Raw genomic sequence first — 16,290 nt, forward strand, 5'->3', positions numbered from 1 at the left:
ATATGTTCTTTGAGGATAGGGAATATGCCTTTCCCTTCAAGTACCCCCAAAGGTATAGACACATTTTTCTACTGTGCCAGTTCAACTGTACTACCCTTCAGCAGGAATAAAATCCAAAGATTTCTATGATGTTTGTTTGTGTATAGTTGAGAATCAAGCAGTTGACATGTTCATGCTGGCACCTATTTTTAGCCTGATACCCATTAAGAATCACACCACTGATTTTTTTTATTGTGGTAAAATATATATATAACCTAAAATTTGCCATCCCAATCATTTTTAAATGTATGGTTCAATGGCATTAAACATTCATTTTTGTGCAACCATCACCACCATGCACCTAAAGCAGCAGTCCCCAACCTTTTTGGCACCAGGGACTCGTTTCGTGGAAGACAATTTTTCCACGGACCATGCGGATGGGGTGGTTGGTCGGGGGTAGGGAGGATGGTTTTGGGATGAAACTGATCCACCTCAGATCACCAGTCATTAGATTCTCATATGGAGCACACAACCTAGATCCCTTGCATACTCAGTTCACTATAGGGTTTGCACTCCTATGAGAATCTAATGTTCTAATGTTGCCACTGATCTGACAGGAGGCGGAACTCAGGCAGTAATGCTCACTCATCCGCCACTCACCTCCCGCTGTGCGACCTCTTCCTAACACGCCAGGGACCAATATGGGTCTGTGGCCCGAGGGTTGGGGACTCCTGACCTAAAGGACTCTTCATCTTGGAAAACTGAAACTCTGTATCCATTAAACAAGTTCCCCAATCTCCTCTTCCCTCAGACCCTAGCAATGACCATTCTACTATGTCTCTATGAATTTGACTAAGTATATCACACAAGTGGCATCACATAGTATTTGTCTGTGAGTGGCTTATTTCACCCAGCATAATATCCTCAAGTTCATCTCTGTGCACCATGTGTCAGAATTTCTTTCCTTTTTAAGGCTGCAGACTACTGATTTTGAGGGAAAAAAACAACTCTACGTGCCTGTTTTAATGTTACTTTATTAACATGTCATTCTAAATATTACATAAATACAGCTTACATACTAGAGTATCAAACATTGTTCCAGTAAGAAGTTCAAGAGTACATTTAGGGCTATCTTAAGAAATATGAATACTTTGGCTTCCATTACTATATTAGATGAAAAAATCAATTCAAATAAGAGTTGTCATATCCTGCTATGATTAACAAAAAACCAAGTAGAAAAATAAGAGAGTGTATTTAAAAAAAAATAAAGATAATCAAATGCTTTTTGAAAGACCTGTTCTCTTCACTGCCACACATACTCATACAAATGACTTAGTAATCTAATATGAGAAGTGGTCCTTCACTTATATTAGGAACTTGGTAAATATTTGTTGAATGAATGAACTATCTATGGATATGAATTTACTACTTTAATTTGTGCTTTTTTTGAAAAAAAGTTTTCAAGTAAGAGCAATAGTAAACATACTGAAGTTCAGATTTTGCTCAGATCATAAGCCTATAGAACAGTGATTGTTACAAACACCACCCATCACAGCACAAATCAATGTGCATTTCTGAACCTAGTAAGAAAAGTTCTATCATGTTGTAGAACGAATTCTAACCAAATAATTCACTGGGCTTCAATCACTTGTGATATGGTCAGGAAAAGGGGGCTGGGGCTCCTAGGCTTCTATCTATTTCAGCTATCAATGAATTCCTATCTTTGGGGCCTCACTCCCCTTCCCACCCCAATAGACACAAATTTAAAAACATTGCTAAAAACAGTAGTTGCATCATGTCTTCACCCACTTGTAATTTGGCTCTGAAAACGTATTCAGGCTCCAGGTTCAGAAGAGAGACTTTCCAAGCAGGAGACAAAATTCACTAAGGGAGCTCACTCAAATGGAAATGAGTTCATGAACCAGAGAGCAAAGCAAAACATTGCTCTTAAAGCAAGCTCAACGGACACACATGATTAAACTCACAGTTGAACACTCTTACATCCCAAAGTCACCTTCCATAACCAGTTCAAATAAACTACTGTCTTTTAATAGGATCTTTTCAGGAACACCATAATTTTGGTGCTTTTTCAAGGTGAAATTGTGCTAATTGTTATACCTAAGATGTTTAAAAACAGAGGAAAACCAAAAGTGAAAGATGATAAAGTTTCAAATAAGCCAATGTGTGATGGATTTGGCCTAAAGTAGATAAAGCAAATTCCATTAAGTCCTGTAAGAGGGTTGACTTGAAGAACCACTTCTTCCAGTCATATATAGTAGATATGATGATTCAGCAGTCATAATTTAGGAAGGCAAGAGTATACTATATATGTCATTATTTTCCTCTTAAGTTTGCATTTACAGAAGAAGGTGGGGGGGACAATTTAAACTTGAGTTCTCAAGTTCTACCTTAATGAAATAAAACACCATTGGATAAGTAGTGGAGATTCTAATTTATAAAATATTCACCTTCATCAAATTTCTTTCATTATCAACTTTTCACGGATACTTCTAAATTACTATTCTTTATGCACTTAAATCTTAAGAGATATCTTGACTAACCTAGAAAATTTACCTTTACATAATTATCGTTTCAACAGGTTTAACATACGTTAAACTTATTACTTTGATATATCTTGAAGTTAAAAACGTCATCAACGCAAGCACACAAACAAAAGTGTGAAACAATCTTAATTATTCCTTCACAGTAAGGCTACTAAACTAGCAACTAAAGCAGCACTTAACAATCCCCAGGTCAGCATCTTTAATTCACGATGGGGCCTCTCCATTCATCTCACAATTCCCCAACTATCACTGCTCCTGCTGTCAGAAGATTGTTGATATGTGGCCCAGGAGAGTTGCTGCCAACTTCCCCTTTCCAAGTTCAGAAGTTTCCTCTAATCAAAAATGAAAACAAGACCAAAAACGACTAAACTTTCACCCTTTTACATGTTCCAGCCCAAATTTAAGAAAGGTCACATTTAAAATACACTTATCTGGAAACAAGAGTTGTTTAAAATGGGCTCAAGAAAAGCCATACACCCTTGATATGTTCCTACACAGACAACTGTGTCCCAGATGTGGAAAAAAACAACCTGATGGTCTTTTACCTGCAGAATTACATCACCCGTAGAGCGCAAACTCGACACATCCTCAACAGTGCCCCAGAGCACTCACACAGAACCCAGCAGCCTCGCGCTTCAGTTCTTAAAGGCTCCACATTTACTGGCTTTAGCAATGAATTCCTTTAGCAGAGGGCCATCCATTTGCCAAAATGCTGCAGTCTGTGTAACTTCTGTCAAATGATTGATGCAAAACTTAAAGCAGAATTCTTCTAAATCCTGGACACACACGACAAAAATAAAAACAAAAATGGCTTTTTTAGGCAACTTTGATTGAATTACTTCTCTCTAAGCCCTTCACCCCAAATCTCTCCTCCTCCCCCAGAAAAGATATTTGAGAGGCCAGATACCTAAAACTAGGCAAAAAGGTGACCACAGGTAGGTGTGAGAAAAACACATACTATTTATTTAACGCAGTAAAAGCAATGGTCCCCTAACTCAAAGTGTGACTCTTCAAAACACACACACATGCGCGCGCACACACACACACGCAAGATCTACAAGGGAAAGAATTTCCTGCACGATTATCACATAATCTAGTTATGCTCAAAGACGTTGTAAAAGGCAGAATGCCACTTTAGTCCGCAGAATGTGTTTTGTCATGTTCAAGACATCAGAGAAAAGAATTAAGATGTGGGTTAGTTTAAGAAACAGAAAGGTAATGAAGAGATATGGTCAACCTAAGGTGGCACATTAAAAAGAAAATCCCAGCTGGGCACGGTGGCTCACGCCTGCAATCTCACCACTTTGGGAGGCCGAGGCACGTGGATCACTTGAGGTCAGGAGTTCGAGACCAGCCTAGCCAACATAGGGAAACCCTGTCTCTAGTAAAAATACAAAAATTAGCCGGGCGTGGTGGTGGGTGCCTGTAATCCCAGCTACTCAGGAGACTGAGGCAGGAGAATCGCCTGAGCCTGGGAGGCAGAGGTTGCAGTGAACTGAGATCACGCCACTGCACTCTAGCCTGGGTGACAGAGCAGAGGCTCTGAAAGAAAATCCCAAAAAATTCACCTTAAATTCACTTTTATGATCTCCTAATAATGACTTTATTTTTAAAGCCATGAGGAATAATAACACTACAACTTCCACCACATTAATATCTCAGAACGTCACCCCCACAGAAGTATATTTACACAGATTAGTTTTCAGTCAAACAGAAGTCACCAACTACCAACATTCAGTGGAGTAACATCCACAAGTGGTAAACCAGAACCATTTCAAAATCAATCCCTGCCTGTGCTAATCCACCCTTTCATCCCCTGCCAAACTTTAATATAGTCTGTCCCTTAGGATGTTGGAATATATATTTATTAAATCGATCAGGCACCTGGAATGCATACAAAGACTCAATATATAAAAGGAAATCACACTAAAAGCTCTTATCACAAATAGCTTGACTTTATTATAACTTGCTTAGCTGGTACATTGAAGGTCAGTACTCCTGGTTCTATCGAACCAGAAGCTCAACATTTCAACTGCAGGTTTTGACTGCACATTTCCAGCTACCACGAGGTGGGAATGTTAGAGAGAGTGGAAGGGGCCCACACAAACATGGAGAGACCCCTTTTCTGCTCTCAGTACAGACCTCTGCAAACAATGATTTCCTTGTTCTAAGGGTCCTCCTGTCCCTGGCTAAAAGATGCCCTAGAGTAAACTTCAGAAACCCATCCAGTCACATAACCATTAAGAGATAAACCACAGGCCAGGTGTGGTGGCTCACACCTATAATCTCAGCACTTTGGGAGGCTGAGGCGGGCAGATCATGAGGTCAGGAGTTTGAGACCAGCTTGACCAACATGGTGAAACCCCGTCTCTACTAAAAATACAAAAATTAGCCAGGTGTGGTGGCATGCACCTGTAATCCCAGCTACTCAGGAGGCTGAGGCGGAGAATCGCTTGAACCCAGGAGGCGGAGGTTGCAGTGAGCCGAGATTACGCCACTGCACTCCAGCCTGGGCAACAGAGCGAGACTCAGTCTCAAAAAAAAAAAAAAAAAAAGAGATAAACCACAGCTAATGAGTACCAGCCAGCTGCTGTTTTGTTTGTTTTCTAGATAATTCGAAATGCACTTAGGATGTTGGCACAGGCTCTGGATTCTTGTTTTTTAATCAGAGATTCCCAGGGGGCTAAATGCATAGCTAAATGCTCCATATATTATAATAAACTAAAATGTGAAACTGGATAAAGCATTCCCTCTCAGATTATTATTCAAGAATAAGCACTACACCTGGCATTATCACGAAGTGATTAATAAATAGCTCTGGTGACTAAATTATATTCCACAGGGACATAAAAGTCACATTTTAAAATTTACTTATCAAAAACAGAAAACTTTATTTGCACATAACTTTAGAAGTAGCCAGCCATAATGACAGAAAGTTATTTAAACCATGTAATATATCAGATAAGAATCTTTAAGTATTAAATTTTAATGATATAATTTCAAATTCACAGGAAGAGTGCACTGAACTCTGGCATCAAACCTCCTCACTTCTGTGTCTATGATGTAGAACTCAAGATCTTTTTAGTATATATGAAAAAGTGAGTTTAAAGTGAGCTTATTCAGCTTACTAATTGTGCAGAAAATACCTTGAATATAAACTTTAAGAAGTTCTATGGCCGGGTACGGTGGCTCACGCCTGTAATCCCAGCACTCTGGGAGGCCGAGGCAGGCAGATCACCTGAGGTCAGCCTGGCCAACATGAAGAAACCCCGTTTCTACTAAAAAAAAATACAAAATTAGCCAGATGTGGTGGTGCATGCCTGTAATCCCAGCTACTCAGGAGGCTGAGGCAGGAGAATCACTTGAACCCAGGAGGCGGAGGTTGCCATGAGCCGAGATCGCGCCACTGCACTCTAGCCTGGGAGACAGGAGTGAAACTCCATCTCAAAAAAAAAAAAAGGAAGTTTTATACACAATATAGGTATAAAAATGGTGCCGCTAATCACAATTCACTTTATACACTCATGAAAATGGTTCTATCAAACTGCCTTCCCTTCCCCTCCAATTAGTTTGAACTACTGAGGTATCTGGGTATGCAATAAATATTCAAAAGTTCCAAACATTAAAAGCCAAACTAGCGAATTCTGAAAACAATCTAAATCTGGGTTGTGTAAGTGACTAACTAAACCTTGGTTGAGGCAGATCTATGTAAAAGGAAGCCCTGAACGCACGTGGTGAGGGACGTTTGAATTTGCCAAGTTCACCAGAGAGTGGCAGAGTCAAGCTGAACCACTTAGCAAACAGTGCCCAGGGTCGGTTTGCCTTTGATGAGCGAATTAGACAAACGCCCTTCTGACTTGACCTCTCTTTAGTATTATAAGAATCTACATAATCTGTTCCTTTCATTCTGCATAGGATCAAATCTTCAATAACAGGCAAGAAAATGCAACTCCTGTCCAAGTGAGAAGTCAACCATAACAGGGTTGGTTATAGTTGACTTCTTACTTTTCTTTCTTTCTTTCTTTCTTTATTTATTATTATACTTTAGGTTTATTTATTTATTTATTTATTATTATACTTTAGGTTTTAGGGTACATATGCGCAATGTGCAGGTTAAGTTACATATGTATACACGTGCCATGCTGGTGCGCTGCACCCACTAACTCGTCATCTAGCATTAGGTATATCTCCCAGTGCTATCCCTCCCTGCTCCCCCGACCCCACAACAGTCCCCAGAGTGTGATGTTCCCTTTCCTGTGTCTACGTGTTCTCATTGTTCAATTCCCGCCTATGAGTGAGAATATGCGGTGTTTGGTTTTTTGTTCTTGCGATAGTTTACTGAGAATGATGATTTCCAGTTTCATCCATGTCCCTACAAAGGACATGAACTTATCATTTTTTATGGCTGCATAGTATTCCATGGTGTATATGTGCCACATTTTCTTAATCCAGTCTATCATTGTTGGACATTTGGGTTGGTTCCAAGTCTTTGCTATTGTGAATAGTGCCGCAATAAACATACGTGTGCATGTGTCTTTATAGCAGCATGATTTATAGTCCTTTGGGTATATACCCAGTAATGGGATGGCTGGGTCAAATGGTATTTCTAGTTCTAGATCCCTGAGGAATCGCCACACTGACTTCCACAAGGGTTGAGCTAGTTTACAGTCCGACTTCTTACTTCTAACTGGGCTTTAAATAAAACAGTTCCAAGAAGGACCAGAAGGATCATGTGACCAGGAGATGAACAAAGTTCCTGACAGAATGAAAGTCCTCTTACAGCCCATGGAATAGGGAAGTGGAGAGAGTATAAAAACAGAAGGGTCTAATACAGTCTTCTTGGTATTAGAAACTAAACTCTGCTTATGATGTTATGTGGTGGAATAATTATAAAGTGTTCTAAGGCAAATGAGATAAAATACCAGATTTATTGTCATTAGCAAAGAAGATAAAAATAAAAACTGCTCTTCTGAAATAATTTATAAATCATTCCAAATCTTTCAACATTTAAACTATTCCAATCAATATATATACTCCGAAAATAAGTTGTTTTTCCTTTCCACAAATTTTCTTTAGCAACAAAACAAAACACAGAGCATTTATGGTCTTAATATCCTCATTTTTAAAAATGCTAATGCAGCCTCTAAGGGAGTTCTTACCCTGTCCTAAAACTCCAAAGCTAAACTAGTTGAATATTAATAATTTGAAGACCACCTAACCAGGGTGAGCAGGTGCCTCGGCATCACAGCTCCCCACAAGACACATTCCAGATGACACCAGATCACAAACCACACCTAACTCTGTCCAACCTGTTGTTAAAGTAACTGCAAAACAAAACCCCAAAACTGTCAGTCTATAATTCATGTTATAGCACACCAAGTACAAAATATTCCAAATCAAAGAAGTTTTGTTTTGTTCTCAAAATGTACTTAAACATTCTACCATATGGGGAAAACATAATTTATCTCATTACGCAAAAAACATTTGTCAGCCTACTGCTGATCAAAGACTTTTCATTTGGCCCACCAAAAGAAGAAAAAAATGCTGGCCACCAAGCCTTAACACCAAGCTGTCCAATACTCATACCCCAGACCAACTTCAGAATTAGATTCCTGGGCTCATGTTTATCGCTTCCCTCCAAAAGCAAAATCGTAAGATACAAGTTGCTCAGCACATAGGATTTCTGGAAAGTTCTCTACTCTGGTTAAACAAATAATACTTCCCAACTGTTTCTCTTAATGTTCAAATACACATAAAAATAAAAAAATTCCTGAATCAGTTTACAGTGTGCGACTGATCTATCTTGAAACAATGTTTTATCCACATTTTCTCCCTGATGTCAATATTTATTCAGGTCTATACCAAAGGAATATCTGAGTGCTCCTTTGTCAAGTCCTTCTTAATAAAACTTGTGGACAGTTTGATAACATGTTCATAGCAAGGGCTCCACAATCATCAACTTACTTTTGAAACTCCCTGTAACTACTGAGTCCACACATTTTTGTTGCTTTAATGTGTGTACATTTGCTTCAAAGCTATCTTGTCAAAACGGGGCATGGAGGAACCTCAGGTACTTATGTAGAAAGAGAAGAAACATTGGAAGCAGGTAGTCTCCATCTTCCTAGCATTTTGGCCCAAAGCACAAAGGCAAAGTCATCTAGTATCCCCAAGTTGAGCTCTAAAAATAATAGTTTTTGCAGTTAATTTCTAACCTGACTCATCAGTAGCTTCCAATCAACTAATAAACACAGTAAGAGGGCTTTCTTTTTAAGAGATGGCAGTCTCACTATGTTGTCCAGGCTGGTCTCAAACTCCTAGCCTCAAGCAATCCTCCCACTTCAGCATCCTGAGTAGCTAGAATACAGACATGAGCCACTGTGCCCAGCTATGGATTTTAATTTTGTACTTCAGAACTTCATTCATGCACTCACTATATCTTGTAGTATTAAGGAAATAAAGTGTAAAAGCACATTAGTCAATTACGTAACTTGTATTATAACCTAAGAAATATACCCTAGAAAGAGGCCTGGCGCAGTGGCTCATGCCTATAATCACAGCACTTTGGAAGGCTGAGGTGGGAGGGACACTTGAGCCCAGAAGTTCAAGACCAGCCTGGGCAACATAATGAAACCCTGTCTCTACAACAAATAAAAAATAAGAAATTAGCTGGCTGTGGTGGCACACATCCGTAGTCCCAGTTCCTGGACTGGGAAGGAAGGAGGACTGCTTGAGCCCAGGAAGTTGAGGCTACAGTGAGCTGTGATCACACCACTGTGCTTCAGCCTGGGCGACAGAATAAGACCCTGTATCACCAGGAAAAAAAAAATACATATAAATTATGAATATATATATACACACACACACATATATATATACGCCCTAGAAATAAAGAGGTGACTCTTTTTGTCTTCTTTCTATTCTCTAATTTTTCTACGTTGAATGTGTAATATTTGTAGGATTTTACGTTTTTTTAAACTTTTTTTTTTTGAGACAGAGTCTTGCTCTGTTGCCTAGGCTGGAGTGCAGTGGTGCAACTTCTGCTTCCCAGATTCAAGCAATTTTCCTGCCTCAGCCTCCCGAACAGCTGGGATTACAGGTACGCACCACCACACGCAGCTAATTTTTGTATTTTTTTAGTAGAGACAGGGTTTCACCATGTCGGCCACGCTGGTCTCAAACTCCTGATCTCAAGTGATCTGCCCACCTTGGCCACCCAAAGTGCTGGGATTACAGGCGTGAGCTCCAAGCCTGGCCATTTTTTTTTTTTTAAGCACACCTTCATGGTGAGGTATTTCAAATGTTTTCACTCATTCATTTAATTCAACATGCATTTTTGAGCGCCAGCTCCATGCCCACACTGTGACAGACTCTGGGGAATCACACATATTTGGAGTCTTTCTAAAGGAAGTTTTTATCGTGTTTATACTTCATATGAGAAAAATGAAAACTAGTAAAGGAAATGACCTGCTGGCACAGGAAGCAGCAGCAGAGGCTTTTTCTGTAAACTTCCTAGGACAGATCTTAGCTAAAGGTGAGGAAGAAGTTTCCAGCAACTTGAGCCGAGACATCTGCCTCTGCCCAGGTTGTTCTCACTGGTGTTAGTCAGCAAGGTCTTATCCTGAGCATGGAACTCGTTAACAAGGAGGAGGAGCGCGGAGAGGCCCAGAGAGGATTCTAACATCAGTAACCAAGTGGACAGAAAAGGCACTAACCCAATTTAAAATTATATCACCGGGTGGAAATAAAATCTAAAGAAACAGCTTTTCTAATAAAGAAGTTCAGGGTGTCACAGAAGGATAGGAAAAAAATCATACCCCATTTTCTATTAGATATGATTTACTTTGATCATCATTCCATCTGTTGTCGGGCTGCAGACAAAGTCAGCTACATCGACCTTATCAAATATTTATAATCAGAATACAGCCTCAAACAAAAATAGGATACCTTTTGAAAATATCGTGGTCAACTTTGATCCCTACGTGTGATGAAGTGTGTCCTCTGTTATACCTCACAGGACACAGCTGCAGATCTTTGCAGGTGTTTGATAAACTCCTTGATACCAGATATTCTGCTTTGTCAAATGACAACAAAGTATCTGCAAGGATAGGCTAATTGTATCATTCTACATGCATACCTTAGCTAGACATTTTGAAACTCCAAGGCTATTGCTCTCTACCTTTTATTCTCTCTGAATCTGTGAAACCAACCATACCCGCCTTTAGCTCACTGATCATCCTTAATGCTTCCTTTAAGGTACTGTCTTCATCCAGTTCAACATTTATCAGGTGCCTAATATGTGCCAGGCACTACAGGGTATACAGATGAATAAGACAGTTCCTGCTCACGAGGAGCTTACAGTCTGATGCTTTGGTTCTTCAAAAAAAATGCACACAAACTTTCAGACTCCCAAAAGCCCATTAATTCACAGGCTCAAGAGATCCGTGAATCCCAGATTAAGAACTCAACCCAGTGCAAAAACAAAAGGAGTCCACAGCAAGTTCTTAACAGGTAAATAACTGTGAGCTGTAATTAGACACTAATAGAATTGCAGAGCATACACAGATACAAATCATATGCATCCTCAGCTTATAACAGGGCAGAGGTGGAAAGACAGCAAGGTGAGTCTTGAAATAAACACATACGCTGACATTAAGAAAGACTTGAAACTAAAACATGCTGTTTGTTAGTCCAATTAGGTGTGGGACCTTATGTTCCAACCTGCAGCACAGCTGCTAGGACCTTGGTTCGTTTCCTGTCTTACTTAGAAATGAAAGTAGAGGAACGACGACTTTTGAAACAATGAACAGGGAATTAAGAAGCAAAGGCAGATTTCAGTTTTCAATGGGTTCACTGATTCCCTAAACAGAAGGGGAGTGACTCATCGTTTTCCATGCCTCACACGAGAAGCGGGGGAGACGAGCGCGAAGAGAGTTAAGGGCGGTTTGGTTTCTATTTGTTGTTTATGTTACCTCTGCATCATATCTGACTGCAGCAGAGAATAGCGAAAAGGCATTCTCCACAGTAATTCCTCTCTTGATAATGTGCTGACAAAGTTTTTTCAGTCTGTTTTCACAGTAAGATGTCGCCAAATCCAGAAGACCTAAAAGTAAGATATGTGAAAGGTTTAATCAAATGTATAATAATTTCCAATACACAGAGATTTTGTTTTGGTGAACAGAGGTGTACAGGTAAATTAGAGTTTCTTAGTGGACAAGATTCTGAATTTGAGTAAATAAATTCTCTTTTTTACTGTCTGCCTCCTCCACTTCCACACCTCTCCTATATTTACTTTATACAATTTCTTCAATAGTACAAAGGGCAAAAAATGCAATTTCAATCCTCATTTTGTTTCTAAAATGCTAAATGCATTAGCAACTTATACTTCACTATTAGAAAATTAAAATAAGCCCATAGCTTAATACCTAGGTGATGGGTGATAGGTACAGCAAATCAGCATGGCACATGTTTAACTATGTAACAAGCCTACACATCCTGCACATGTACCCCAGAACTTAAAAATAAATCAAAAAAAAAAAAAAAGTCCTTCAGTAACATTAGAACAAAAAAGCCTATGGTCATAAACTAGGTCCAAAACTATTAACCATAATAACCACACAATACTATTTTTAAAGACATTTACTTCAAATCTTTTTTAAGCACCAAATTAAAGCCAATACACCTGAAGCTTTTTACATTTCAGGACTAAGAATATGAGGGGATATATTCTCGACCATGTGGCTTATCCATCCCAATGCTACCGTGGTACCTATAGCATCTTCTGGCGGCAGGTCAACTGTGTCTGTGTAGAGGTACTGGAGAAAGGCACGATACACTGGGTAGGAAAACTGGTCGATTTCTATCACTTCCTTCATGTCTTCATTCCAATATGACTGGAACATGGATCGAAAATGCTCACACCTAAAACAGAAAAGCAAAAGTCTTATTTGTTCAGCAGCAATTTTTAAAAAAGAAAATAAAAATTACCTAATTAAGTTGACAAAATCAGATAAACAGAAGTATCCTTGGGCTGGGCGTGGTGGCTCACGCCTGTAATCCCAGCACTTTGGGAGGCCAAGCGGGTAGATCACCTGAGGTCAGGAGTTCGAGACCAGCCTGACCAACATGGAGAAACCCAGTCTCTACTAAAAATACAAAATCAGCTGGGCGTGGTGGTGCATGCCTATAATCCCAGCTACCCAGGAGGCTGAGGCAGGAGAATCGCTTGAACCTGGTAGGTGGAGGTCGTGGCGAGCCAAGATCGTGCTTCTGCACTCTAGCCTGGCAACAAGAGCAAAACTCCGTCTCAAAAAAAAAAAAAAAAAAAAAAAAAAAGAAGTAATGTTAACTACTATCTGGGCCTGCACACACCGGGATCACAGACCTTTAGTTAGCACCCAAAAAACATTCCACATGCAAGTGGTTTTTGTACATGCCTTTTACATACACTCACTTTCATTTTTTATAAGTCCTATTAAATACTAATAGGTATACATAGAGCCTGGAAGTACCTAGCACTTCCACTACTGTTTCCATTTGATGGTCCCCAAGATTTTTTTGCTCCTTTGTTTTTTTTAAAATGACGTACAGAAATGCATTTTAAACAATAAAGTGAAAGAAATTCAGAAACAAGAGTTCAAAACTTTTGACTATATATTAACATTAAAATGATGCATTTGTTTTTTGTTTTATGTAATAAGTATATTCTTAAAACTGTTTTATATGTTAACTGGATTACATCAAGCTGATTATTGTCTCATTATCCGACAATTTTTCTTCTTTTCTGACTCATCGTCAAAACAGCCATCACTCCTTTTTTTTTTCTTTATGCATTGCCTGCTCCCCTTCCTCTCTTCCCAGGCCTGCTACAAGCTTATTTATAAAACACTCACATCCACTAGGATAGTCAGATATTTCAAGAAAACCTGAGCAGCTCCTACACTGTATTTACATGTACAAAGCCACCTGCACAAGAAACTGATTTCTGAATATTGGATTTTCTTATGTATAACATAGTTATATCTTTCCAAAAATCGTATTTTTAAATTATTTTAAAGTGAGATATGGCACCAAAAGTATTTTGAGGTGCAGTGGCTCAAGCCTGTAATTCTAGCACTTTGGGAGGCCGAGGCAGGTCAGCCTCAATCACCTGAGGTCAGGAGTTCAAGACCAGCCTGGCCAACATGGCGAAACTTCATCTCTACTAAAAATACAAAAATTAGCCGGGCGTGGTAGTGCACAATTGTAATCCCAGCTACTTGGGAGGTTAAGGCTGGAAGATCGCTTGAACACAGGAGGTAGAGGTTGCAGTGAGCTGGTATTGCACCACTGCACTCTAGCCTAGGTGACAGAATGAGACTCTGTCTCAAAAAAAAAAAAAAAAAAAAATCCATTCAGAATACTAAAAAAACAGCTTCACTTACATAAAAAATTACTCTACCTGAGAAGTAAAAAAGAAATAGTTGTCTAAGAAAGAATCATGGATTTCATGGTCAGAAAACTGTACATTAAAGGAATAGACTGGCTGACCACAGGTGCACAGACAGAAACAGTTCCAGTCCATCTTTTCAATTAATACTGTGGTTCAGATATTTACTCCCTTAGGTAAGGCATGACATAGGGCTTTTCTGTTCCTTTCAAATGTATTTCTTTGCCAAAAGGTTTTTACCTAAATTTCCAAGACTTGTAAATGGCCACTTTAATGGTCTTAGCTTATGTGCCTTTTTCTGCAATGGCAACCTTTGTGGCAAACAGTTACTAATAAATGCATAGTTCCCTCACATTTATACAAGGAACTATATCTAAAAAACTTTTTTTTTTTTTCATTTTTGAGATAAGATCTCACTCTGTCTCCCAGGATGATCACAGCTCACCACAGCCTTGATCTACTGGGCTCAAGCAATCCTTCCACCTCAGCCTCCGGAGTAGCTAGAACTACAGGAACGCACCACCACACCTGGCTAATTTTGTCTATTTTTTATAGAGACAGTGTCTCGCTATATTGCCTAGGCTGGTCTCAGACTCCTGGGATCAAACGATATTCCCGCCTTGGCCTCCCAAAGTCCTGGGATTACAGGCATGAGCCACCACGCTCAGCCTAGAACATTCTTTAATTGGTAATTGGATGTCCCTTAGAAACAGAAGCACAGCATTCCTGACTATGAGAGTTTTCTGCTTAATCTATAATTAAAAGAGGGCATATACACTTTTCAATAACAACCTTTTGTATTTTCTTTAACCACGTAAACAAATTTTCTGATGGAAATGAGTATTCACAAGATCCTTAATTTAAAAAACAATATAAGCGAGGCGTGATAGCTCACATCTGTAATGCCAGCACTTTGGGAGGCTGAGGCGGGCAGATCACCTGAGATCGGGAGTTCGAGACCAACCTGACCAACATGGAGAAACCCCGTCTCTATTATAAATACAAAATTAGCCAGGCATGGTGGCGCATGCCTGTAATCCCAGCTACTCAGGAGGCTGAGGCAGGAGAATCACTTAAACCCAGGAGGCAAAGGTTGCGGTGAGCTGAGATCGCGCCATTGCACTCCAGCCTGAGCAACAAGAGTGAAACTCTGTCTCAAACAAACAAACAAACAAAAAAACCAATATAGACAAATACTTAAACTCCTACATTACACTTTTTCTAAAACGCTCCATGAGTGTACACAAAAAACTCTTTGACAGGAAATGGACTGATACTATCTGCAAAAATATTAAGTAGTGACATTTCTCTCTACTACCAAGGCTATTTTTTATCAGTACTCATTTTGTGGAATAACAAAGAAATAGAAATGGCAAAAATAAAGTCAAGTTATTGACATCTCTGAGCTCATGCAAAAATACCTGATTTTCAAAACAGCTTTATGGACATGAATATATTTTCCATCAATTCGAAACTTCAGATCGGCAGTTTCTGGACTATCAAATTCTTTCTTCAGTGACTCTGCAACTGTTAAAAAGTCTTCATGCTCTGAAGGCAACAAACATATATGAATATGGAAAGTTCAAGGAACAGACTGAAGATTCAAAAGACTTCAAAAAGATCATCATGACCATGGTGGGTAATTCCACTTGTTTTTTTTCAAGAGTTCATACCTTGTTTGACAAATCAATTCTACAGTATTAAAATAAGTATCCTGCATCTATAAACTACCAAAGAAAACCACCAAAAGATGGTATTTAGAAAGGCCAAATACCATCTTTTATGCTTAGTTATACATTAGAAATGTATATTTTTAAAGAAAAAAATTATAGGTACTTCATGATAATATAATAACCCCCTCTCAAAACGAGTGGTTCTCTTCTAAGACCAAGAATTTGTTTTCCTTGACTGAAACACTATCTTTTTTCTGCTTTGGGGTACTTTCAAGGGGTCAGCATACCCAACTCAAGGAGGTGCAAGAAACAAACTTACCATTTAAATGGTACTGCTAAGCGGTCATGTTCTCAAGCAGAGAAACTCTTTCCTAAGTATCTGGAATCTAAACATCTCTGTTAACCCTAAAAATCACTATATGCATAATCCTTACTCACTGTCTAAACACAGAGCAAATTCACTTAGAAACAACACCTACATGAAGGGAACAGTTTTATAAGAACACACGATCACCTTACCTGATAAGAAGAATTGCTGTTGTGGTTATATGTAAGTAGAACTGTGTTACTACAAGGAAAAGTAAAGGCACTTGTACAAATTCCCGCAATGCTTTCTTGTGTTTTATACATATGAAAGAAGAAAAGAAGT

General features: G+C 39.1%; 1 protein-coding gene across 7 annotated transcripts in view; it reads right to left on the reverse strand.

The window, feature by feature from the left end:
- Window positions 1-995: 995 nt before the first annotated feature.
- Window positions 996-16,290, reverse strand: part of RCBTB1 (RCC1 and BTB domain containing protein 1) — a 54,272-nt gene continuing 38,977 nt past the window's right edge. For all 7 annotated transcript variants that reach the window (XM_054446784.2, XM_063650879.1, XM_054446782.2 and 4 more), the window contains 4 exons: window positions 15,390-15,516; window positions 12,310-12,461; window positions 11,513-11,643; window positions 996-3,319 (listed from right to left, as the gene is read on the reverse strand). In XM_054446784.2, the coding sequence (XP_054302759.1) occupies window positions 3,179-3,319; window positions 11,513-11,643; window positions 12,310-12,461; window positions 15,390-15,516 (551 nt within the window). In that variant the 3' untranslated portion in view covers window positions 996-3,178. The remainder of the gene's footprint in view (window positions 3,320-11,512; window positions 11,644-12,309; window positions 12,462-15,389; window positions 15,517-16,290) is intronic.

This window comes from Pongo pygmaeus, chromosome 14 (assembly GCF_028885625.2).
Source record: "Pongo pygmaeus isolate AG05252 chromosome 14, NHGRI_mPonPyg2-v2.0_pri, whole genome shotgun sequence".
Classification (NCBI taxonomy): domain Eukaryota; kingdom Metazoa; phylum Chordata; class Mammalia; order Primates; family Hominidae; genus Pongo; species Pongo pygmaeus.